The 26009-nt window shown below is 42.7% G+C and overlaps 1 protein-coding gene and 1 pseudogene across 4 annotated transcripts in view; one reads left to right on the top strand and one right to left on the bottom strand.

Moving 5' to 3' along the window:
- Tmlhe (trimethyllysine hydroxylase, epsilon) overlaps positions 1–22975 on the bottom strand; it is a 52991-nt gene extending 30016 nt beyond the window's left edge. For 2 of the 4 annotated variants that reach the window (NR_197948.1, NM_001434566.1), the window contains 3 exon segments: positions 1080–1256; positions 11904–12085; positions 22823–22905. Coding sequence is in view for 2 of the 4 variants with exons in the window: in NM_001434566.1 (NP_001421495.1) it covers positions 1080–1256; positions 11904–12084 (358 nt within the window). In the remaining 2 variants the exon portion in view is untranslated. 4 annotated transcript variants of the gene reach the window in all.
- Positions 14302–15286, top strand: Dnd1-ps3 (DND microRNA-mediated repression inhibitor 1, pseudogene 3; annotated as a pseudogene).
- Positions 22976–26009: the final 3034 nt, after the last annotated feature.

The following is a 26009-nucleotide window of genomic DNA, read 5'->3' as shown; positions in this document are numbered from 1 at the left end:
ATTGTAATTAGTCTTTTAAGTTCTTTGGAAGTTTTCCAGGTCATTTAGGTGCCATTATGTGATTGGCTGTCTGTGGAGGAGACATGTTGTTTCTCATTTTTTTTCCTTTGTTTTTGTCATTTTTTTTTCTTTTCTGGGACTTGCGCGTCTTGGGTAGTTTGTTGACTGAGTTTTTCCTTCCTTCCTTTATGTCTTTCTTTTTCAAGTAGGCTAAGTCAAATCCTCTTCTTTCTAAAGGAGGCTGTGTTGGTTGTACTCACGGAGCAAAATTACTAGGAGGTGGGCATGGTGCAGACGTCATCCTTGTCTGAAGTATCTGGATGGTAGGTTAGCCTAAGCGAGGGAGGACTAGGTTTCTTCCCTAGTACAAGAAGTTCCTGGACGATGTGGGTAAGTCTAAGTAGAGAGAGCCTGGTCCCATTCTTACTACAGGGAATATGCAGGCTGGGACCCTGGAGCAAAAATTCTAGGAAATACAGGTAGGTTTGGCACAAGAGGCAGTGGCCAGCACCTGGAACATGAATTCAGGAGTTGTAGGAGGGCTGCATCAGGGCAGGTCGTACGCAGGGGGCTTCCAGGGAGGTAGGCCCAAGCAAGGGAAATATGGCCTCCTCCTGTCTACTGAAAATGTTAGTTATTATACCTGCAACTACAGCACTTAGGAGGCTGAGGCAGGATAATCACTAGTTTTAGGCCAGTCTGATGCATAGTGAATTTAAGGACAGATGGGGATATATGATAAGACCTTGTCTCAAAAACAAAACACAAAACAAGGCAAAAAAAAAAACAAAAAAAACAAAAAACCACACACAAAAAAAAAAAAAAAAAAAAAAAACCAAAGAGTGGCAAAAACAGGCAACCTTGCAAAGTTTTAGCTTAGGGATTATCCTGTTTCAAAATTAGGTATGATGATAGCTGTACCAAAACAAACTGAAGAGGGTATAGAAACCGTTTCCAACTCAAGAGGAAAATCTAACTGAAAAGTCCCTATTTTGTAAAGAGCCAAACTGTGTGCTTCATAGAAATCGTTGTTTTTTAGAATAATACCTGAAAGAAATCCAAGTCTCCTGTATACTTACAAGTGAAAAAGAGTGTACTTTCATCCAGACGAATCGTCTTTGGCTTAATGCATAAATCCACACTGGCAGTGTCCAGGCTCCGCTGGTGAGTCTTAGAATTATAGCATGAGGCTGAGCGGCAGTGGTCTCGAAGCCAGACATAATCGAAGCGCATCACAGTGCTGGCATATTGCAGTTCTGGGGAAATGTCAGATTTAACAGAAATGCTTACTCAGGAAAACTAAACACGAAAAGTCAGAAATGAACCCACGCACCTATAGTCAGTTTATCTTTGACAAAGGAGCTAAAACCATCCAATGGAAAAAAGATAGCATTTTCAACAAATGGTGCTGATTCAACTGGAGGGCAACATGTAGAAGAATGCAGATCGATCCATGCTTATCACCCTGTACAAAGCTTAAGTCCAAGTGGATCAAGGACCTCCACATCAAACCAGACACACTCAAACTAATAGAAGAAAAACTAGGGAAGCATCTGGAACACATGGGCACTGGAAAAAATTTCCTAAACAAAACACCAATGGCTTTCGCTCTAAGATCAAGAATCGACAAATGGGATCTCATAAAACTGCAAAGCTTCTGTAAGGCAAAGGACACTGTGGTTAGGACAAAACGGCAACCAACAGATTGGGAAAAGATCTTTACCAATCCTACAACAGATAGAGGCCTTATATCCAAAATATACAAAGAACTCAAGAAGTTAGACCGCAGGGAGACAAATAACCCTATTAAAAAATGGGGTTCAGAGCTAAACAAAGAATTCACAGCTGAGGAATGCCGAATGGCTGAGAAACACCTAAAGAAATGTTCAACATCTTTAGTCATAAGGGAAATGCAAATCAAAACAACCCTGAGATTTCACCTCACACCAGTGAGAATGGCTAAGATCAAAAACTCAGGTGACAGCAGATGCTGGCGAGGATGTGGAGAAAGAGGAACACTCCTCCATTGTTGGTGGGATTGCAGACTGGTACAACCATTCTGGAAATCAGTCTGGAGGTTCCTCAGAAAATTGGACATTGAACTGCCTGAGGACCCAGCTATACCTCTCTTGGGCATATACCCAAAAGATGCCCCAACATATAACAAAGACACGTGCTCCACTATGTTCATTGCAGCCTTATTTATAATAGCCAGAAACTGGAAAGAACCCAGATGCCCTTCAACAGAGGAATGGATACAGAAAATGTGGTACGTCTACACAATGGAATATTACTCAGCTATCAAAAACAATGACTTTATGAAATTCAAAGGCAAATGGATGGGACTAGAAAATATCATCCTGAGTGAGCTAACCCAATCACAGAAAGGCATACATGGTATGCACTCATTGATAAGTGGCTATTAGCCCAAATGCTTGAATTACCCTAGATCCCTAGAACAAACGAAACTCAAGACGGATGATCAAAATGTGAATGCTTCACTCCTTCTTTAAATGAGGAAAAAGAATACCCTTGGCTGGGAAGGGAGAGGCAAAGATTAAAACAGAGACTGAAGGAACACCCATTCAGAGCCTGCCCCACATGTGGCCCACACATATACAGCCACCCAATTGGACAAGATGGATGAAGCAAAGAAGTGCAGACCGACAGGAGCCGGATGTAGATCGCTCCTGAGAGACACAGCCAGAATACAGCAAATACAGAGGCGAATGCCAGCAGCAAACCACTGAGCTGAGAATAGGTCCCCCGTTGAAGGAATCAGAGAAAGAACTGGAAGAGCTTGAAGGGGCTCGAGACCCCAAAAGTACAACAATGTCAAGCAACCAGAGCTTCCAGGGACTAAGCCACTACCTAAAGACTATACATGGACTGACCCTGGACTCTGACCCCATAGGTAGCAATGAATATCCTAGTAAGAGCACCAGTGGAAGGGGAAGCCCTGGGTCCTGCTAAGACTGAACCCCCAGTGAACTAGACTATGGGGGGAGGGCGGCAATGGGGGGAGGGTTGGGAGGGGAACACCCATAAGGAAGGGGAGGGGGGAGGGGGATTTTGCCCGGAAACCGGGAAAGGGAATAACACTTGAAATGTATATAAGAAATACTCAAGTTAATAAAAAAAAATAAATAAATAAAATAAAAAAAAAATGGGGTTCAGAGCTAAACAAACAATTCACAGCTGAGGAATGCCGAATGGCTGAGAAACACCTAAAGAAATGTTCAACATCTTTAGTCATAAGGGAAATGCAAATCAAAACAACCCTGAGATTTCACCTCACACCAGTGAGAATGGCTAAGATCAAAAACTCAGGTGACAGCAGATGCTGGCGAGGATGTGGAGAAAGAGGAACACTCCTCCATTGTTGGTGGGATTGCAGACTGGTACAACCATTCTGGAAATCAGTCTGGAAGTTCCTCAGAAAATTGGACATTGAACTGCCTGAGGACCCAGCTATACCTCTCTTGGGCATATACCCAAAAGATGCCCCAACATATAACAAAGACACGTGCTCCACTATGTTCATAGAAGCCTTATTTATAATAGCCAGAAACTGGAAAGAACCCAGATGCCCTTCAACAGAGGAATGGATACAGAAAATGTGGTACGTCTACACAATGGAATATTACTCAGCTATCAAAAACAATGACTTTATGAAATTCAAAGGCAAATGGATGGGACTAGAAAATATCATCCTGAGTGAGCTAACCCAATCACAGAAAAACACACATGGTATGCACTCATTGATAAGTGGATATTAGCCCAAAAACTTGGATTACCCAAGGTGCAATCCACAGACCACAAGAAGAAGGAAAACCAAAGTGCGTATGCTTCAGACTTTCTTGGAAGGGGGGAAAAATACTCACAGGAGGAAATAGAGAGACAAAGTGTGGAGTAGAAACTGAGGAAATGACCAGCTAGAGACTGCCACACATAGGGATCCATCCCATATGAAGTCACCAAACCCAGATGTTATTCTGGATGCCAAGAAGTGCATGCTGACAGGAGCCTGATAGAGCTGTCCCCTGAGAGGTTCTGCCAGAGCCTGACAGAGGCAAATGCTTGCAGCCAACCATTGGACTGAGCACAGGGTCCCCAATGGGGGAGTTGGAGAAAGGACTGAAGGAGCTAAAGGGGTCTGCAACCCCATAGGAAGAACAATAATATCAACCAACCAGAGCACCCAGAGCTCCCAGGGTTTAAACCACAAACCAAAGACATGGACAGACCCATGGCTCCAGCTGCATATGTAGCAGAGGATGGTTTTGTTGGGCATCAGTGGGAGGAGAGGCCCTTGGTCCTGTGAATTCTCAATGCCCCAGTGTAGGACCAGGGCGGGGAAGTGTGAGAGAGAAGATGGGTGGGTGGGGCAGGAACCTCATGGAGGCAGGGGTTGGGGGGATGAGATGGGGGCTTTCCAGAGGGGAAACCAGGAAAGGGGATAACATTTGAAACATAAATAAAGAAAATATCCAAAAAAAGGAACTTCAGGACATCCAGGGGTTCATAAAGAGACTTTGTCTTAAAAACAAAAAGAGGGGTTGGGGATTTAGCTCAGTGGTTGAGCGTTAGCCTAGCAAGCGCAAGGCCCTGGGTTTGGTCCCCAGCTCCAAAAAAACAACAACAAAAAAAAAAAAACAACAAAAAAAAAACAACAACAACAAAAAAAAAGAAAACAAACAACAACACCTCCCCCCAAAAAATGATGCCGAAAGATTTGGGAATGCTCATGCCAATAAATGAGCCTTGACTTTCACTTCGTGCCATACACAGAAATTGAATAGGAATTAAAATACTAAAATCAAAACTTCTAGAGGAAACTAAATAAAAATCTGGATATCTTGGGCATACCTATAATCCCAGCACTCGGGAGATGGTGATAGAAGAATGTGGAGTTTAACGTCAGCCTCAGCTATACAGTTAAAAGCCAGCCTGAAATATAGGAGGGAAACTGAGGGGAGGAGGGGGGTGGAGATAGAGAGAGAGAGAGAGAGAGAGAGAGAGAGAGAGAGAGAGAGAGAGAGAGGGGCTGTTAATAAACCAAATAGGAATATACAGAGATACAGAGATATCTTGTTTGTTTATTGTAGTGCTGAGATCAAACTCAATCCTCTCATTTACTAGGCAAGCAATCTACCGTTGAACTATATCCCCAGCGAAAGTAAAAACGTAAATAAAGGAAACACACTAGACAGCTTTAAAAACTAAGTACAAATTAATCAAGATTGAGGGGCTGTGGAAATGGCTTAGCTGATAAAATGCTTGTCTTGAAAGCACTAGGACCTGAGTTCAACCACAGCAACTTTGGTGACATTTGTCCTCATCCACTCTCCATGAGGCAGCTAAACTCACTGATCCATATTTGGGCACATTTTATTAGAGTTTCAAAACAATGCTTCATTCTTGCAAACAATATTAGGATACTATGTGCCAAGCACTGCTCTATATACTATGGACAGGTGAATAGCAGAAAACTTCCTACCCTTGGGACTTACATCCTCGGGTGAACAGATAAATAAAATGAAATATAAAGTACCCTGATGTACTAACGTAGCTAATCGTGTAGTATAGGACAGCTCGGGATACACAAGCCCCTGTTGTAGTTTGTTATGTGATTCTAAAAAGTGAGCGTGTTATCTCCCCTGCAACAGCAACAAATCAGGGCTACCCCTAAAACAGCACAGCATATGTACCCGAGAACTAAGCACTAAGTGGGAAATCCAGCACCACGGCGAAGAGTAATAATATATACTTATATTGGGAAGTGAATCGTCTGCCGATTTGCATCCGCTGGCCATATGAAGGATATCTAAGAAATTATATTTGAGAGATGTAAGTTAAAGAGTAAACCATGTGGGTTCCTTTGAGTTCCTGCAGACACACTTTTATGGCTAAAAGAACAGCAAAGACAGGGTTGGGGATTTAGCTCAGTGGTACAGCACTTGCATAGCAAGCGCAAGGCCCTGGGTTTGGTCCCCAGCTCTGAAAAAAAAAAAAAAAAAAAAAAACAGCAAAGACACAAGTCAAGAAATCAGACTGGTGTGTCAAAACCAAGTGATTACAGTGTCAAGGTATTTTCTCCAAGTGGAAGACGTAGAATGAGGGTTACAATTTTGAGAGAATTTAAGAAAATAGAATTATTTTAAGATATAAAAATTCCACTCACAAGTCACCCCATGTCTTAGTTAGGGTCTCTATTCCTGCACAAACATCATGACCAAAAAGCAAGTTGTGGAGGAAAGGGTTTATTCAGCTTACACCTCCACATTGCTGGTTCATCACTAAAAGAATTCAGGACTGGAACTCAAGCAGGTCAGGAAGCAGGAGCTGATGCAGAGGCCATGGAGGGATGTTTCTTACTGGCTTGTTTCCCCTGGCTTGCTCAGCTTGCTTTCTTATAGAACCCAAGACCACCAGCCCAGGGATGGCATCACCCACAATGGGCTGGGTTCTCCCCACTTGATCACTAATTGAGAAAATGCCTTACAGCTGGGTCTCATAAAGGCATTTCCACAACTGAGGCTCCTTTTCTGTGATAGCTCCAGCTTGTGTCAAGTTGACACACAAAACCAGCCAGTGCACCCCACAACTCTGCCTGCCTCCCAAGCAGTCAGCTCTAACCCAAAACACAAAGGTAAGACACACACTCCAGTCCCAATCCCCTAGCACCTGCTGGGATCCCAGCAAGCCTAGCATTCGTTGGCCGTACCCAGCCCCATCCAAGCTCATCTTCCTCTGGTCAGCACCTACACCTGCATCAGTTGCAGATCAGGGTATGGAGCATCACTCCACAGCTCTGCCTGCTTCCCAGGAGGCCTGAATCAACCACAGACACCCAGGCCACCCAAAACCAGAGACAACCAGATGGCAAAAGGCAATCGCAGAACATAATCAACAGAAGCCAATACAATATGACATCATCAGAATCCACCTCTCCTACAGCAAGCCCTGGACATCTTAACACCCCTGAAGAGCGAGACTGTGACCTTAAATCTCATCTCTTGAAGACGATAGAGGCATTCAAAGAGAATATAAATACTTTCCTTAAAGAAATACAGAAAAAAATCAAACAGGTAGAAGCCTTGTAGCAATACATCCTTTAAAGTAATACAGAAAAATAAAATCAAACAGGCAAAGGAAATGAATGAAACAGTGCAAGAACTAAAAAAGGAAGTAGAAGCAATAATGAAAACACAAAGAGCATCCTTGTAGGGGCAGGAGGAGGGGGCAGGGTGTGGGGGAGAGGGGAGGGAAAGGAGATAACATTTGGGGTATGAATACATAAAATAGCCAAAAACTAGAATTAAAAAAATTTTTTTCAAAAAAAAAGACAAAAATGGAGGCAACCCTGGAGAAGGAAAACCTAGGAAAGATAACAGGAACTACAGACACAAACATCACCAATAGAATAAATGAGATGGAAGACAGACTCTCAGGCATAGAAGATACCATAGAAGAAGCAGATACATCGATCAAAGAAAATGCCAGATGTAAAAAGCACCTAATTCAAAACATCCAGGAAATTTGGTAACTATGAAAAAAACAAAACTAAGAATAATAGGAATAGAAAACGGACAAGATTCTAGCAGAACACCAACTATATTGAAACAGAAGAGAAAATCCTCTGACACATAACAATCAAAACAGTAAGTATACAGAACAAAGAAAAATTATTAAAAGCTGCAAGGGGGAAAGGTCAAGTAACATGAAGGCAGACATAAGAGAATTTCACCTAACAGAGACACTAAAAGTCAGATGTCTTACTTATCCCAAGAGATACTAGTCCAGACTACTATACCAAGCAAAACTCTGAATCACCGTAGATGGAGAAACCAAGATATTGAATGATAAAAACCATGTTTAAACAATATCTTTCTACTAATCCACCCCTACAGAGGATACAAGAAGGAAAATTCTGACACAAGGAGGGTAACTATACCCAAGAAAGCACAAGAAATTAATCATCTCATAGCAAAACCAAAAGAAAAGAAACACACATACACAGAGAGAGAGAGAGAGAGAGAGAGAGAGAGAGAGAAACACTACCAACATCAAAATAACAGGAACTAATAATCATTGGTCATTAATAACTCTCATATCAATGAACTCAATTCACCAATAAAAAAGACACAGGCTAAAAGAATGGATATGAAAACAGGATCCATCATTCTGCTGCACACGAGAAACACACCTCAGCACAAAGCTAGACACTACCTCAGAGTAAAGGGCTGGGAAAAGATTTTCCAAGCAAACAGAACTAAGAAACAAGCTAGAGTAACCATTCTAATATCTAATAAAACAGACTTTCACCCAAAAGTTATCAAAGAGATGGGGAATGACCATTCATACTCATCGAAGGAAAAATTCACCAAGATGACATCTCAATTGTGAATATCTACGCCCCCAACGCAAGGGCACCCACACTCATAAAAGAAACTTTACTAAAGTTCAAATCACACAGTGAATCCCAATACAATAGTAGTGGGGGACTTCGACACCCCAAATCTCCCCAATGGAAAGGCCATTGACACAGAAACTAAACAAGAAACAAGGAAAATAACACGTTATTAACCAAATTGATTTAACAGATATCTATAGAAACTTTCACCCAAAAACAAAAGAATATACCTTCTTCTCAGCACCTCATGGGACCTTCTCCAAAATTGACAAAGCAAGCCTCAGCAGATAAAAGATGACTGAAATGGGCTGGAGAGATGACTCAGCGGTTAAGAGCACTGACTGCTCTTCCCGAGGTCCTGAGTTCAAATCCCAGCAACCACATGGTGGCTCACAACCATCTGTAATGAGATCTGATGCCCTCTTCTGGTGTGTCTGAAGACAGCTACAGTGTACTCATATATAATAAATAAATAAAATATATAAAAAAAGATGACTGAAATAACATCACGCATTCTATCAGAAACAACAGAAAACCCAAATAATCACGAAAACTGAACAATTCACTACTCAGTGATCACTTGGTCAGGGGGAAAAAAACAAAGATATCAAAGACTTTCTAGAACGTCTATGTACTAATTTCCTCCATGAAGAAATTAGCGAGATCTCATACCATCAACTTAATAGCACACCTGAAAGCTCTAGAACGAAAAGAAGCCAGCACACCAGGGAGGGGCAGACAGCAGGAGATGCAAACTCGGGACTGAATACAATCATTTAGAAACAGAAAGAACGGCACAAAGACTCAAGGAAACCAAGAGCTGCCTCTGAGAAAATCAACAAGGTAAACGCTAACAGCTAAAGTAACTAAAAGCCACAGAGACAGAATCCAAATAAACAAAATCAGAAACAAAATGGGAAACATAACAATGGACACTGAGGAAATTAAAGAATCGTTAATCAGGTCTTACTTTAAAAGCCTGTACTGCACAAAACTTGAAAATGTAAAGGAAATGGATGAATTTTGAGAGAGATCCTACACACCAACGTTAATTCAAAATCAGGTAAATTATTTGAACAATCCCACAACCCCTAAGGAAATAGAAGTTGTCATTAAGAATCACACAACAGGGGCTGGGGATTTAGCTCAGTGGTAGAGCGCTTGCCTAGGAAGCGCAAGGCCCTGGGTTCGGTCCCCAGCTCCGAAAAAAAGAACCACAAAAAAAAAAAAAAAAAAAAGAATCACACAACAACAATAACAAGAACGAAAAAGCCCAGGGCCAGATGGTTTTAGTGAAGAATTTTACCAGACTTCGATTCTCCCCAAACTGCTCCACAGGATAGAGACAGAGAGAGCCCCACCTAACTCATTCTATGAGGCCACGATTACCCCGATACACAAAGACTCAACAAAGAGAACTTCGGAACAATTTCACGTATGAAAACCGACACAAAAATACTCAATAAAAACCTCACAAACCGAATCCAAGAACAAAACAAAGACATCATTCACCATAACCAAGTTGGCATCACAGGGACGCAGAAATCGTATAACATATGAGAACCCATCAACATAATCTACTACATAAGCAAACTGAATGAAAAGAGTTACAAGGCCATCTCATTAGATGGCAAAATCCAAAACCCCTTCATGTTAAAAAACTTGGAAAGGGCTGGAGAGATGTCTCAGTGGTAAGAGCACTGACTGCTTTTCCAGAGGTCCTGAGTTCAAATCCCAGCAACCACATGGTGGCTCACAACCATCTGTAATGAGATCCGATGCCCTCTTCTGGTGTGTCTGAAGTGGGCTACAGTGTACTTATATGTAATAAATGAATAAATCTTAAAAAAAAAAACTTGGAAAAATCAGGGATTCGAGGCCCATAATTAAACAATACAGCAAACCAGCAGCCAACATCCACCTAAATGGAGAGAAACGTGAAGCAACCCCACTAAAATCAGGGACAAGGCAAGGCTGCCCGCTCTCCCCCTATCTTTCTAGCTTGAGCAGTTAGGCAACAAAAGGTGATCAAGGGGAAACAAATTAGAAGGAACTAGTCAGAGTATCACCATTTGTAGATGATAAGATAGTATAAATAAGTGACCCAAAAAATTCTACCTCAGAACCCCTACAGCAGATAAACATCTGCGGCAAAGTGCCTGGGATGCAAAATTAACTCAAAGAGGTCAGCAGCCTCCCTTATACAAACGATAAAAAGGCAAGAAAGAAATCAGGGAAACGACTCCCTTCACAACAGCCACAAACAATAAAACATATCTCGGTGTGACTCTAACAAGCAATTAAATGATCTGTGTGACAAGAACTTCAAGTCCCCGAAGAAACGAGTTGAAGATGTCAGAAGATGGAGAGATCTCCCATGCTCATGGATTGGTGAGGGATGAGGTCACCATGCAGGTGAAGGCAGGTAAAAGGAGGCCTGTCATTGGACGAGAAGGAAGGATGGGTGGGGAAAAGTTTTATAGAAGAGGATGGGGAGGAGGGGGGAGGAGGGGGAGGGGAGGAGGGGGAGGAAGAAGAGGAAGGGGAAGAGGAAGAGGAAGGGGGAGGGGGAGGAGACTTGAGAGGAGGAGAGCGGACGAGTGGAGAAAACATGGAGGCGACGTTAAGATTCCTCTCTGCACATTTACAGGTTGCTATGAATATTCTTGAGGGATGGATGTGTACAGGGCTTTGTATGTCTAAGTGGGCAATTTTATCTTATCAGTTGCATCAGAGGTTATCGTGTTGTGTGTTCTTTCATGTGGCGATGTAATTGAATTCAAGAGAGTGTGTGGTGGCTGGAGACACTGGGCCGCCACGGAATTGGGATGCGTATGTCTGGCCTGGTGTCAACCAGGGAACTGGATGGGTAGAGATCGCTGCCGGGCTCAGAGAGAAGCCATCGGCTGTGTGATGTGGGATGGAGCAAAGTGGGTGGGAGGCTTTGCTGACCGAGATGAAAATATCAAACAGATGTCGTGGGGCACTAAAAGAAAGCCCGTGTTTTATTTTACCACAACAGATCAGTAGGTTTAATACAGTGAAAATGGCCACCTCACCAAATGCAATCTACAGATTTAAGGTAATTGCTTCAAAATTACAACACAACTCTTTACAAATCTTGAAACAACAATTCTTTTCTTTCTTTTTTGTGGATGATGCAGGGTAAGGAGTTTGGCTGGAACACTGTAGAGTTATCCTTAAGTTGGGATTTTAATGTTGTATTTTTGTTGTATTTTTGTATGTTGTATTTTTGTTGTATTTTGTCATTTTTGTGATTTCTCCAATAGTCTTGAAGATAAGTCTCCAGATAACTATTCCAACTCTACTGGAAACATGATCAGACTACACAAAAAATTTTGTTGTGCAGCAAAATGAACATATTTAATGCCGTTGAGTAGTATGTTTAAGTGGTTGATGGGTATATTTTATGTCATCTATTTTTACCACAATTAAAAAAAATAACATTTCCTCAGACATCTCTTACCCAAATGATCTTCATGTTGGTGCCAAGTACAATTCACAGACTTGGAAGCCGTATGGCACCAATGGAGCGAAAATGGAAATAAACTTTTAAAGCTGGACAGACGAAGACCGTGAGCTATGTCTCCTCTCTTCATCAAGTTCTGGAGCCTGCTTTGTTGCTGCAACAACTTATAGTACCACATCCTAGAAGACAAGAGAGAACAACAATATAACACGTGAGGCCATGGGAATCATGTAACAGCTATACTCATAAAGATAGAAGCATTGAAAAACAGGTTCAGTGATCTCAATTAGACAAAAAGGGTAAAAATGTATTAAAAAGTTATGTTAGTTTGTTATATGGGAAGAGGGAGAAAGCCATGGGTATTAGTCAGGGGTCTCTTCAGTTGCAAAGCTTATGGAATAAATATCTGTCTGTCTGTCTGTCTGTCTGTTCCTTCTTTCTTGTCTTCATATAGGATTCCAGTAGAAGGCATGGCCCAGGTTAAAGCGGTGTCTTTTCACCTCCAGACCTAGACTGGAGGTCTGTCCTCCTTTCTCAACCGTCCAGAGAAATTACTCACTCTACACTTGGGCTGGATACCCAGACTGAATAAAAGGGAAAGAGAGAGAAAGCCTGGTGGGTTCTCGACTTCCTGTCTGTCTGCTTACTTCCTCCCCCCACCAAAGCCATAGCTGCTTCTGCCGCCACGACCTCCCTGTCGTGATGGGCGACGTCGCTTTAACCCGTTAGCAAAATAAGTCTTTCCTTTTAAAAGTTGTTTTGTCGGATAATTCGCCACAGTGAGAAAAGTAACTAAAATCACTTTTTGTTCCAGTAACTATTTGGAGATTTCTTGGGATTTCCTGCATAAGGGATGACAACTATGAGTAATGACAGATTTATATCTTCCATTCTAAACTTTGTACCTTTTCTATTATATAGTGTACAATTATATATATATATATATATATATAAATTTACTTATTTAATGTGCATGAGTGTTCTGCCTGCATGTATGTATGTGTACCATGTGAAATGTGTAAAGCATATGTTTACCAGGAATTTTATCAAATTTTTGTTGATTTCACAAAATGAATTATTAATTATTAAGTGTTATCTCTCTAGCTCTATCAAAAACTCGTTCAAAATATTGGTACTGTTTCTTAGGTTTTCTTTTTGAGATTTTATTTATTTTTATTGCATATTTATTGGCATTTTGCCTGTATGTATGTTTGTGTATCACATGTATGCAGTACCCATAGGGGCCCAAAGAGGGCATCCTCAGATCCTACAGCTCTGAAGTAGATGTGTGTGAGCTGCCATGTGGGTTTTCCGAAGGGTTAACCAGTGCACACATCTTCTTTCCATGTTTAGCAGAAATTACTAGAGAATCAAAGGGAGTCTGGGGTTTTCTTTGTGGATATTATTTTCTTTCTGGAACTCGAAATCTGCATTAAAATTATTGTTTGGTTTTAATATTTCTTATATTCATTTTATTCAACTTTGTTACTTTTCCATCATATTTTTCTATTATTCAATTTTGATAGTTTCTATTTATTATGTCCTCTTAGTTTCTGTCCAGTATGCAATTAAGACCATCTAAGTAAGCTTTAATTTAATGTATTTCCTTTTTGCGTTTGAGTATTTATACTTGGTCCTACAATTTTCTTTAAAATTCTAATTGTAAGGCAGGGCGTGTTGGCCTTTAGTCCCAGCACTCAAGAGGCAGAGTCAAGATCCACCAAAAAGTGAATATTGACTGATGACATTATCTTTGCCTCATTTCATATTTTTGTTTGAGTTTTACATTTCAACTAATGACTGTGTTTTAGCTTTTAACTCGACTGAATGGGGTTTTATGACTTATTTTTCAGCACCTATTCTATAGTATTGTCTCTATTTCCTCTCATACCTCTGATTTATATGCTTTCCCTCTCATTTTTACTGCATCTCTTTGTTTTTCCTTTACTCATTCACTCTTCTTTTCATTTAGTTATTAAGACCTATAGCTGGTCTTTTACTACTTTGTGAGTTCTTTTTCCCACCCGTTATCCCACCACCATCCCTCAGTTTCACATCCTATCGGTAGACTGGAGAGAAACGAGAGCAGAGAGTGGAGAGAGAATCCCTAATCTAATTTCTTTCTTCTTTTGTTTCTTCTTTGACCACAGCTGCTAACAAGCTACAGCCAACCCTTGAACAACCAACAACCCGTCTCTTGGGCCCTAGCATTTATATTCCCTCTGAAAAGTTCCCCAAATTCCAAACATCACACAATGACAGAAACTATCCTCAGTTAGTCAAGCCCCTGCTAGCCCATGCATGAGGCAACCATAATCGCCTGCTACACAGCTGTCTCGTGTTCCACACCTGGGATTAAAACAAAAACATGAACTACAAGACTTTGGGGAAAACTATGCAGTCCAAACGGGAGTGTGAGCAATGGTGTGAGAGGGTGAATCCAGAGAACCAGGCAGCCCCGAAGGTGTGAGTAAGGGAGACCGGCATCCGCCTGGTGCAGGTCAACCGGCAAAGGAAGTACGGCTGGGTGGGCAGCCCGCCGCCGTCAGGGTCCGAGGTGTTCATCGGACGACACCGCAGGACGTGTACGAGCACCAGCTGACCCCACTCTTGCAGCGCGTGGGACGCCCCTATGAGTTCCGCCTATGATGACCTTAGTGGCCTGAACCGGGCTTTGCCTATGCGCGCTACAGCGGTGCCCAGGGCGCCAATGCATCGCTGCACCACCACCTTGGCCTTCCTGCCAGCTCCTGGTACCGAGAAGGGCGAGCTGACGGTGGACCGGCTCCCTCTTAGCTTGAACTGATGCTCGCCCTGCAACCGCTCGGTCCCTGCCTGCAGGAGACATTGCTGCTACCCAGCCCTGGGTCTGCGCCCTCTCCAACTGCACTGGAGTTTAGCACGCACCGAGCTGCTGCTGTGGCCAAAAAGGCTCTGGAAGAAGGGCAGTCATGCTTCTGTGGAGAGCAGGTGGCTGACCTCAACCAGCACCTGCGCCAACAGCTTGCAGGTCCCTCACTGCGGTGTCTAAGGCCAGATGTCAGCAACTACCCCAGGCCAGGGACAAGCTGGGGTCCCAAGGGACTCAGGCTGCTCTGCAACTGCTGTGACAACGGACGAAGCTGGGCAGCCCAGTGTCCCTGACCAAGTGTTTAGGAACAGGGCCTGCCGGCTGGCATCGCCTCTGGTACCAAGTTCTGGTCCCTGGGCATCCAGTGCCCTTCAGTGGCCTCATTTGGGTTGTGCTGACCTCTGATCGGCAGGATGGGCGTGAGGTGGCCAAGGATGCTGCATCTGCACAGCTGCTGGAAACACTGAGTGAATCTAGGACCAGCTTAAGGTCTCCTAGGGCTGGAGCAGGTTCTGTGGTGAAGCAGTGACCCCTTCTTCCTACAGGCACCCTAATGGTAAGCAGAGCCTGTGCCAACCCCCAGCCCGCAGGCCTGGGCAGCCACTACTTATCCCAAGGAGAAGGTCTGGTGAAAGCTTCCCCTGCTGGGACAGGACCCTGTCACACCTAGGTGCTACCTTAGTTGTGAGGAACCTTGCCCTCCCCCTCTGAGCCCAGGGTCTATCCTTAGTCAATTCCCAGCTTGACAAACATCTGCCACACCCACACAGGAGCTTACTATAAATCTGTTTTTATTTGGAGAACGGGCTGAACCAATGAGCCCTTCCTCCCACCACTGGTCACTGGTTTGGCTTACATGATTCTTGTTTTCCTATACCGGTTTTATTTATATTAAAACCCTGGTTGGTAAAATAAAAAATAAAAAATTCTTACAACATTTCTATGCTTTTAAAAGAAACCAAACTTGCAAAACTTTTACTACAAAGATCCTTTACTTTAAAAAGTCTTGAAACTACATATATCTTAGCGGTATCCTGGCTTCTCTACTATTGATTCATACTGGTGGTATAAGTGAACTACAAAAATATTTATATTACATTAAAATATTGAAACTGTGGTTAAATAATTGCGATGATACTATTTACTTTCCCATGCTAAATAGTGGTGGCTATCTTAAGCAGAACAATAAAGAAGAATAGAGAAAAGAAATGAAACTGAAGGATACACCCATCTTAACAGATGTGCAAAATATCAAAGAAACACAAAAAGATTTGCAGTAAGACAAACCTCCAGAAGTCCTCAAGAACTGAAAACAAAGATAATGAAATAGCAGAATGCCAGAAAAATATTTCAAAATATTACTATTAAAAATGTTTAGTTATGTATATTCTTTGGATTCCTGATCTTTCCAAGGTTTTTATCATGAAGGGATGTTGAATTTGTTTGTCAAATGCTTCCTCAGCATCCAATGAGATGATCATGTGGTTTTCTTCTTTGAGTTTGTTTATATAGTGGATTACATTGATTGATTTCCACATACTGAACCATCCCTGCATGAAGCCTACTTGATCATGACGATCGCTTTGATGTGTTCTTGGGATGGGTTTGTGAGAATTTTATTGAGTATTTTTGCGTCGATATTTATAAGGGAAATTGGTCTAAAGTTCTCTTTCTTTGTTGTGTCTTTGTGTGGTTTAGGTATAAGAGTAATTGTGGCTTCGTAGAAGGTATTCGGTAGGGCTCCATCTGTTTCAATTTTGTGGAATAGTTTGGATAATATTGGTATGAGGTCTTCTATGAAGGTCTGATAGAATTCTGCACTAAACCCGTCTGGACCTGGGCTCTTTTTGGTTGGGAGACCTTTAATGACTGCTTCTATTTCCTTAGGAGTTATGGGGTTGTTTAACTGGTTTATCTGTTCCTGATTTAACTTCGATACCTGGTATCTGTCTAGGAAATTGTCCATTTCCTCCAGATTTTCAAATTTTGTTGAATACAGGCTTTTGTAGTAAGATCTGATGATTTTTTGAATTTCCTCTGATTCTGTAGTTATGTCTCCCTTTTCATTTCTGATTTTGTTAATTTGGACGCACTCTCTATGTCCTCTCGTTAGTCTGGCTAAGGGTTTATCTATCTTGTTGATTTTCTCAAAGAACCAACTTTTGGTCCTGTTGATTCTTTCTATGGTCCTTTTTGTTTCTACTTGGTTGATTTCAGCTCTGAGTTTGATTATTTCCTGCCTTCTTCTCCTCCTGGGTGTATTTGCTTCTTTTTGTTCTAGAGCTTTCAGGTGTGCTGTCAAGCTGCTGACATATGCTCTCTCCTGTTTCTTTTGCAGGCACTCAGCGCTATGAGTTTTCATTGTTACCACTTTTCCTCTTATCACTGCTTTCCTTGTGTCCCATAAGTTTGGGTATGTAGTGCTTTCATTTTTGTTGAATTCAAGAAGTCTTTAATTTCTTTATTTCTTCCCTGACCAAGTTATCATTGAGTAGAGAGTTCTTCAGTTTCCATGGGTACCTGGGTTTTCTGTTGTTTTTGTCGTTACTCAGGTCTAGCCTTAGTCCCTGCTGATCTGATGGGATGCACTGGATTATATCAATCTTCTCGTATCAGTTGAATCTTGTTTTGTGACTGATCATATGGTCAGTTTTGGAGAAGGTACCATGAGGTGCTGAGAAGAAGGTACATTTCCAATTCATAAGTCCCCATAGTCTTTATCAGTCTCAACAACGTTAAAAGTCCCAAGTTCAAAGTTCCCACTAAGATTCATCCAAACACTTAACTGTAATTCCCAAAGCAAGACAGGAAACCATCAGGGTCAACTCCAAACTCTGCACCTTCAAGGCTGACATCAAAGCCGTCTTCAGGTCTCCGGTTGCTTTTTCATTTTTGTTGACTGCAACAAAGTTCTTTCCTGTGGGCTGGTTCTACTCCCTGCCAGAAGATTTCCTTGACAGGAATTCCACGGATCTGGCTGGAGAATCTTGGGGTCTTCAAGGCAGCTTCAGTGTCACAGCTTCTTGATTCAAAATCTGGGACCCATACATGATCTTCTGGGCTCTTCAAAAGGGCTGGTGTCACCTCTCCAGCTCTGCCCTCTGTAGCACTCTAAGCTCAGGTTGATCTACTCCACTGCCACTGCTGTTCTTGGGGATCATCCCATGATGCTAGCATCTATAATATGCTGGGATCTTCCTCTGCAACTAGGCCTTCACCAATAGCCTTCATAGGCCCTCTTCATGGTGCCAAGCTTCAAATCCTTTGTATGACTCCTTCAGTCTTGGGCCATCAACTGCAACCGAAGCTACCCCTTCACCAGTGGCCCTCCATGGCCTTTCACAGTGTCGAACCTCAGTTGTTCTTTATGACCCCTTCATGCCTTCATATCTGGGTGACTCTTACCCATTACCAAGTCCAGCTGCAGCATGAGGTACAACCTTGGCTATCTCTGGAACAGAGCTCCTTTGTGTTCTCAGAAAAACACTCCCCAGAAGATTTCACCTCAGCGATGCTGGTCTCTTCTCAATCACTGCTAATCTCTTAGCTCCCAGCATCAGGTGTCCAGTATTCCCTTGTATTCTAGACTCTGAAGCCAGAGCCACATGGCTGAAGCTGCCATGTCCTGCTGCTTGCTGGGGTTGGAATATGGCCCCCTCCTTCTATTACATTATCACCAGCTTTCTGTTTTCCACCTTCTTCACTGCCTAAGCTTGGCTATCCTGGAACTTGCTTTGTAGACTGACTTTGAACTCAGAGATCTGCACGCCTGTCTCCTAAGCACTGGGATTAAAGGTGTGAGACACTAGGCCTGGATTTAAGTTTTTCTTCACCTAGAACTTGCTGTATTCTAGGCTGGCCCTGAACTCAGAGATCTGTTTGGCTTTTCTCCTGGAATAAAGGCTTGCACTACCATTCCTGGATGTAAATTTAGCTGGGTGGGATCTTGCCCCAGGTCACTACTCCCTTAATTGAGTTTAATATCCTTGAACACAGGATTCAGCTCCATTTCACTTCCTGGTGCCCTTTAATACGCGAACCATAGATTTTATATTTTTTTTTCTTTCTCAGCTTGCTATGCTTGTTTAAAATGCTCTTCATGAGACTTAACCAAAGAACAAAGTCTATGATGGATATTTCTGAGACTTCCTTTGTCAATGCTATTAATCTGAGTCTCTCACCTTAGTCTCAGGTAGACTCTTCTTCACCAAAATACCACAAAACCAGTCTCTGTGCCACATACTGAAATTGTTGTCCTCTGAAACCTCCTGAGCCAGGTCTGCACAGTTCAAATTACTCTCAGCAACAAAGTCTTCCACATTCCTACTAGGACGGCCCATTATATAACCCATTTAAAGCACCCCACCCCTTCCCAAATCCAAAGTCCTAGAATCCACATTCTTCCAAACAACTGGACCGTCTTGCAGGTTCAGAGGTTCAGTCCACTATGACCAAAGCAGGAACATGTCAGCACCCAGGCAGGCACGGTGCAGGAGGAACTGAGAGTTCAACATCTTCATCTGAAGGCTGCTAGCAGAATACTCACTTCCAGGCAGCAGGAATGAGAGATTTATAACCCAAACCCACAGTGACAAACCTACTCCAACAGGGCCACATCTTCTAATCCTGCCACTTGCTGGGCCGACCATATACAAACCATCACACTGATAGAGCAGAAACTTCCGAAAATATAAACATAAATGAAGGCAATGAAAAGGAAATCACCAGATAATGGCCATTTCTTATCACCAAATGTAACTTCCAGTCCTGGGACTGGGTTACATCTAATTGTGTTCTCGGCCAAAAGGATCTTCTGTGAATCCCCAAACAATCCAGGCTGTTGCCAAGACAATAAGTTGATTTCCACAAACGCCAATAAAGCTCATGGCTGAATACAACACCTACACAACTCATTGAACATGGAGATGTCAAGATGGTACCAACATAGAACCTTCACCCTTACATGCTAATCTCTTTGATACAGGAAGGCACTCTGCACGCTGCCAAATGGTAAATGTATTACCATTTCAGCCACGAACCATTTGATCTACAGTGGCGTCCTCCCTGGAAGATATACTAGAGCAATGGTGGCACAGCTTGTGGGACTGACCAACCAGTATATGAGATGGAACCCACACCTGAGAGACTAGACAGCTCATGGACTCAGCGTAAAAGGAATTACTACTGGCCTAAATGACATTCTGCTACACTCGTAGAGCAGCGTATTGCTCAGCCATCATCAGAGAAGCTTCCTCTTGCAGTGGATGGGAACAAACGCAGAGACCCACAGCCAGACAAAATGCAAGAAGTGAGAGACCTCAGAACATTCAGTCCATCCAATACCTCCCCTCGAGGAACCCTGAGGAGGAGGAAGTGGAAAGAGAGAGCCAAAAGATAGAGGACACTAAGAAAAAAGGTCTTCTCAACACAGCATGGCTTGTTTCACGTAATCCTACCGCCAATGCCGGGAGTTACACTGGAGTCCTTTTCAGAAAGTCCTGACTTAGACCAATATCCTGATGTGATTTCCCTTTGTTTTCTCAGGCAATTTTAAGAGTTTTCAGGCTCTGTATTAAGGTCTTTGGTTCACTTTGACTTGATTTTCATACTGGGGGAGAGATGTGGATCTAATCTTATTCTTCTATGTGTGGACATGCAGTTTTCCTAGCACTTTTTGTGGACGATGCTGTCTTTTCTCCAATATAAGTGCCTTTGGTCCCTTTGGCAAATTTTAGATGTTTCTTTCTGGGGCCTCTGTTCTATTCCATTGATCTACATATCTGTTTGCATACTGTTTCACACAACGAGAAAAACTACAATTGTTTTTGAAAAGGAAAAATTGTATTGAGGAGGGTGAAATAGTTTAAAATTCTCATACACCGATGGTAGATTATGTGGTTCTGATAAATATAAAATGGTGCTGCCCTTTCATAAAAGTTTGGCAAAACATTAAACATAAAGTTACATAAGTAATAATAAAAACAAAAATAAAAACATAACCAAGCAGGAGATAAAACACTGTTAGGGGGCTGGAGAGATGGCTCAGTGGTTAAGAGCACTGATTGCTCTGCCAGAGGTCCTGAGTTCAAATCCCAGCAACCACATGGTGGCTCACAACCATCTGTAATGGAATCTGATGCCCTCCTCTGGTGTGTCTGAAGACAGCTACAGATGGTGTACTTATATATAATAAATAAATAAATCTTTAAAAAAAAAAACACCGTTAGGTACTCAAAGAATTAAATTATAGAAAGGAGTTTTTTGATATAAGTATACATGAACATAATGTAGTTAATTACATTTTGCTGGCTTGAAATTTGGAGGATGGGAGAGAAATGGACTGATTTTTAAAATAGTCATGATATGGAAGCGACAAGACTCCATACTGGTTAGAAGCATGAATGAGAAGAGTAAGGATCCTCATAACTGAGCATGTTTAAAGTCAATTCCTGTCTCCCTCCTATGTTGCTCATCTCTACTCCTAAGGCATTAAGTGGGTTGGCCTACATCACAGAGTAGGCGTTCACCACTAAACAAGGTGTGAGAAATACAGGAAAAGAGATCAATGCAGAATAAATGTGGCTAACAACGCAGTCACCACTGGGTTCTGGTAACGACCAAGCCTAAAGTCACTTTCAAAGCCATCGACAGATGTTCAGCACAATCCCCCCGAGACCATCTGAGAAGCCACCAGTTCCTTTTCTTCCATCGCCTTCAAAATCAGCCACTCCTTCCCAGAACCCACAGGCGTGGCCCGGGCTGGGTCTCCCCAAGATTCTCACGCTGCAGTCAGTCTTTCCGTGGGGAACACAAAGTTTCTGTTCACATCGGATGAGCATGAGGAGGGCCTGGTGCTGTATAAAAGGTCACCGTGGGACTCACCTGGTGCATCTCTGGTCACCAGGTAAAAAATCCTAAGAGCAGAGAGGTTTATTGATCCAGAAGTTTATTCCTCAATGCCCAGATCCGAAAGGCAGAAAGCAGCTGCCAGAAACAGTGAAGACACAGAATGGATATTTTGCTGCCAATTCTCGGAGATGAGGAGCAGGGGCAGAGTAGGACTGTGAGACGCCTGGGACGGACACTAAGACAAGCATGTGATCCATCTGCCAGTCTGTGTTTCCAAGAAAGAACCAGGAGAAGCAAACACATGGTAGAAGTCCCCGGACTCTACCACTACAGTGCACATTCATCACACTGCTTATGAAGCAATGCATGACTTCTTTTACTATTGTGGTAAATCATGTTTTCTTTTCATGTTGTTCTATAACAAAGGAAGATTTGGTCCATAGGGCTTATATTCTCCTGCACCTTTGTAGTCACCTCCTGTTAAATTAACTACTTTTAAACTTTAACTACCCTGTACCCTGACAAGTAAAATAAAAGCAACAAAACCGAAAGACCACCGTATGAAAATGAATCAATACAATGTTCCTAAGTCGGAGAGATCAGCAGTTTTGTTCAGTAATTACACAGCACAATCTCCAACTATTTTGTTTCTATAAAACTTGCTGGTGGTGTATTATGTTCATTCAACGCATAAATGACATTTTGGACAATAATTTTTGTTTAAAATCCTTTACTAATAAAGTATCCACATGAGCACTATTCAGAGTTAACTTTCAATCATGCACGAAAGAATGCCATTTCCAATAGTTTTTAAAGTTCTTCAGAATTGCTTTTTCTGAACAGAAAGAAACGTCTCCAGCCTCACTTCCCTCTACAGCTACACTGACAGCCTTGCTCTGAGAGCGGCTGGCACAGGGTACACCCCGGTCGGGGACATTAGAGGCAGCCTGGGGGTCACTCTCAAGCCCAGGCTGCTCCAGCTCTCAGCGTCAGGCCCCCGGCCCCACGCTGACCTCCAGGAAGGCTGGGTCGCGAGGAGGGCCTTGCAAGGCTGGGGTGCCCTCCTCAGCCAGTGTGAGGCGAGCACCATCACCCTGGGACCGGGATCGGTGCAGCCACCGCCCCTGCCCGGTGCCAGACCCCAAAGCACAAGACTGGGAGCTGCGGGTCCCGGCCACCGACCATGCCCCTTCCCGGACCCGAGGGGCTGCCCTACCTGCGCTGGAAGTCACGGCTCGGAGGTCTGCGGAGGAAAACGCAAGCAGAGACTTGGTGTGGTGCAGCCTCCTCGGTCCTTCTGCCCCCTCCCCGCGGCGGTCGGACTCCGCTCCCCTCCCCCGCTCCCCTCCCCCGGCCGCTCCCGCCCCGCGGAGGACTTAAGCCCCGCCCCGCTCCTTCCGGTCTCACGGGGCGCTTTAGAGACCCGGGTGTAGCCAAGTCCGCAGTCTTCACTGAGCAAATGTGCAGCTCAAACAGGAGAAGGACGGGTCCGGGCTGTTACAGTGCCTGCCTGCCTGCCTGCCTCTGTGTTCTGCAATCTCTTGTCTATGTTTTTATTAGTGGCATCTTACTGAGGTTTCGTAAGAACTGAAATTCTTCCACTGTCCTTGCACAGGTTGCGTATCTCTCACGCCTCATTTCCACAGATTCGGATGAGCATTTTGAATCAAAGGCCCAGCTGCACTGCTAGCATAGTTAGCTTTAAAGGGGGAATAAGCCGCAGGAAATGAACCTTGGTGTGAACGAAATTTAATAATAATGCATACTAGAAAAACTAAGAGATGGAGCATGAAATAATCTGTCACCAAGTACAGAAGAAAATACTTCTTTGGACTCAACATCAACAAAAGAAGTAAAAGCTTTCATTATGACAGAGGCTTTCTTATATTCCTCTATCATTTTATCCTGAAATTCTTCCTATCTGTAATTGTTCATTGGAAAAATCATAGTCTCTTTTTAAAACTCAATTTCGGTATTCCTCTGTTACTCCTCAGTCGCTTCTATATAAATTTGTGTTCTTTTTCATTGACTCCGTATGCCTCATATACCACTTCTTCTGGATTCTCGTTTCTCTTTCTGCATATTTCTTCTGTGCGGTGAACAAGCAGCCCTTTGAAAGCAGAAAGTTCTCATTTTTTCAAATGTGGTTACCAAGCCAAGGATGTATTCTTAAATGAATATTTGTCAATAATTGCCTAAGACCACTGAATATGCACACTAAAGATTATACCAAAAAATGTGAATTAATGCTAAGAAGAATAACTAAATAAGATGAAAAAAATCTAGATTTAATCTAACTGGTATCCGTTCATGCAACAAATATGGAGTCTACGAGACGTCACACTTTGCAGTGATTTCTGGGTATAAACTGATGATCAAAGCCAGGACATAGTTTACACCCTGATAATTTTATGCTTAATGAATAAAAATCAATGATGAGCAGACAGATAGGAAAAAGAACATTCCAGAAAGAAGGAAAGCATGATTCAGTGTCTTTTAATATGAAGGAGCTTAACCGTAGTGAACAAGATCAGTAAAGGTTAAGATGGAGTCGATAAATATAAAGTCCTCGAGAAAAGGCAAGAAGTTGGTAAAGTTTATTTAAGTCAGAGAAGTTCTGCATTATACTAGCAGAGAACATTTATGAAACTTATACTATCTGCCAAATATTGACCTGTTTTATAGTAAACATTTAAGACGGATTGTATTATTTGCACCTAGGGGTAAGGCACAGATAGGTTAAACGATCCCAACATCATATGGAGGTTACGTTTCCAAGCTGAGATTAAACCTAAGTAAGTAATATACAATGGGAACTACAATAAAAACACCGTAAAAATCTAAAAGGCACGCTTTTAACAAAATACATTCATTGGCTCTAGATATTTGACACCATTTAAATAATAAACCATGCAAAGAGCTTCAAGAAAATAGTACACGGGATAGAAATATTACCATTGTAAACCCGTGCCTTAGCAGTGGTGACCGGGGCGCCTTTGGTACGCGATGCTGCCCAGGCACAGAGAGAAAGGGAGGAAAAGTAGATGCTTTGAATGCTGTTTTGTGGAGCACACTTACAGTTTTGGTCAAAGGCTTCGTTTCTCTAGGCTTCAATTTCCTATTTCATACATGGGTGTAATAATAACATCTCTCTCACAAGACTACCATGACTAAAAGAGACCATACATGTAAAGACGGGCTTGCCATGCCGTGTCGGGAATGGACATCTTAGTGACTGAAAGAGAGAAAGTATGAACAACCAGGAAACACAGAGCCCAGGTGCAACTGATCAATAATAAATGAATGATAGAAGGAAAGTTTATTTTCCTCTTCTTTGTACTATTGATCCCTCAGTCTTACTCAGTTCTTACTGTTAGAAACTAAACTTTGAAGCTAGGTGTGGGGACACATGCCATTAATCCCAGCACTTGGAAGGTAGAGGCAGGGGAATCACTGTGAGTTGGAGGCCAACCTGGTCTACATACCAAGTTCTAGACTACGTAGGGCTACGTAGAGAGACCCTGCCTCAAAGGAGGGGAAAAGAAAAGAAGAAAAGTAAAGAAAGTAAGCATTGAGATAATTTCCTTTGTCAGCTTCTCTGATGTGTGCATGTGAGTGTGTGTGTCTGTGTGTGTGTGTAAGTGTATGTGTGTGTGTGTCTGTGTGTGTGTCTGTGTGTGTGTCTGTGTGTATGTGTGTGAGTGTGTGTGTCTGTGTGTGTGTCTGTGTATATGTGTGTGAGTGTGTGTGTGTCTGTGTGTGTGTCTGTGTGTATGTGTGTGAGTGTGTGTGTCTGTGTGTGTGTCTGTGTGTATGTGTGTGAGTGTGTGTGTGTCTGTGTGTGTGTAAGTGTGTGTGTGTCTGTGTGTGTGAGTGTGTGTGTCTGCCTGTGTGTGTGTATATGTCTGTGTGTGTGAGTGTCTGTGTGTGTGTCTATGTATCTCTCTGTGTGTGAGTGTCTGTGTGTGTGTCTGTGTGTGTGTGAGTGTGTGTCTGTGTGTGTGTCTGTGTGTGTGAGTATGTGTGTGAGTGTGTGTAAGTATGTGTGGGTGTGTGTGTGGGTGTGTGTGTCTGTGTGTGAGTGTGTGTCTGTGTGTGTGTCTGTGTGTGAGTGTGTGTCTGTGTGTGTGTCTATGTGTGAGTGTGTGTGTCTGTATGCGTGAGTGTGTGTGTGAGTGTGTGTCTGTGTGTAAGTGTATGCATGTGTGAGTGTGTGTGTGTGTGAGTGTGTGTGTCTGTGTGTGTGTCTGTGTGTATGTGTGTGAGTGTGTCTGTGTGTGTGAGTGTGTGTCTGTGTGTGAGTGTGTGTATGTGTGTGAGTGTGTGTGAGTGTGTGAGTGTGTGAGTGTGTGTGTCTGTGTGTATGTGTGTGAGTGTGTGTCTATAACTCATATAGTGTATGA

The sequence above is a fragment of the Rattus norvegicus genome, chromosome 20, assembly GCF_021556685.1.
Source record: "Rattus norvegicus strain SHRSP/BbbUtx chromosome 20, alternate assembly SHRSP_T2T, whole genome shotgun sequence".
NCBI lineage: Eukaryota > Metazoa > Chordata > Mammalia > Rodentia > Muridae > Rattus > Rattus norvegicus.
This window is presented reverse-complemented; position numbering and strand designations above follow the sequence as displayed.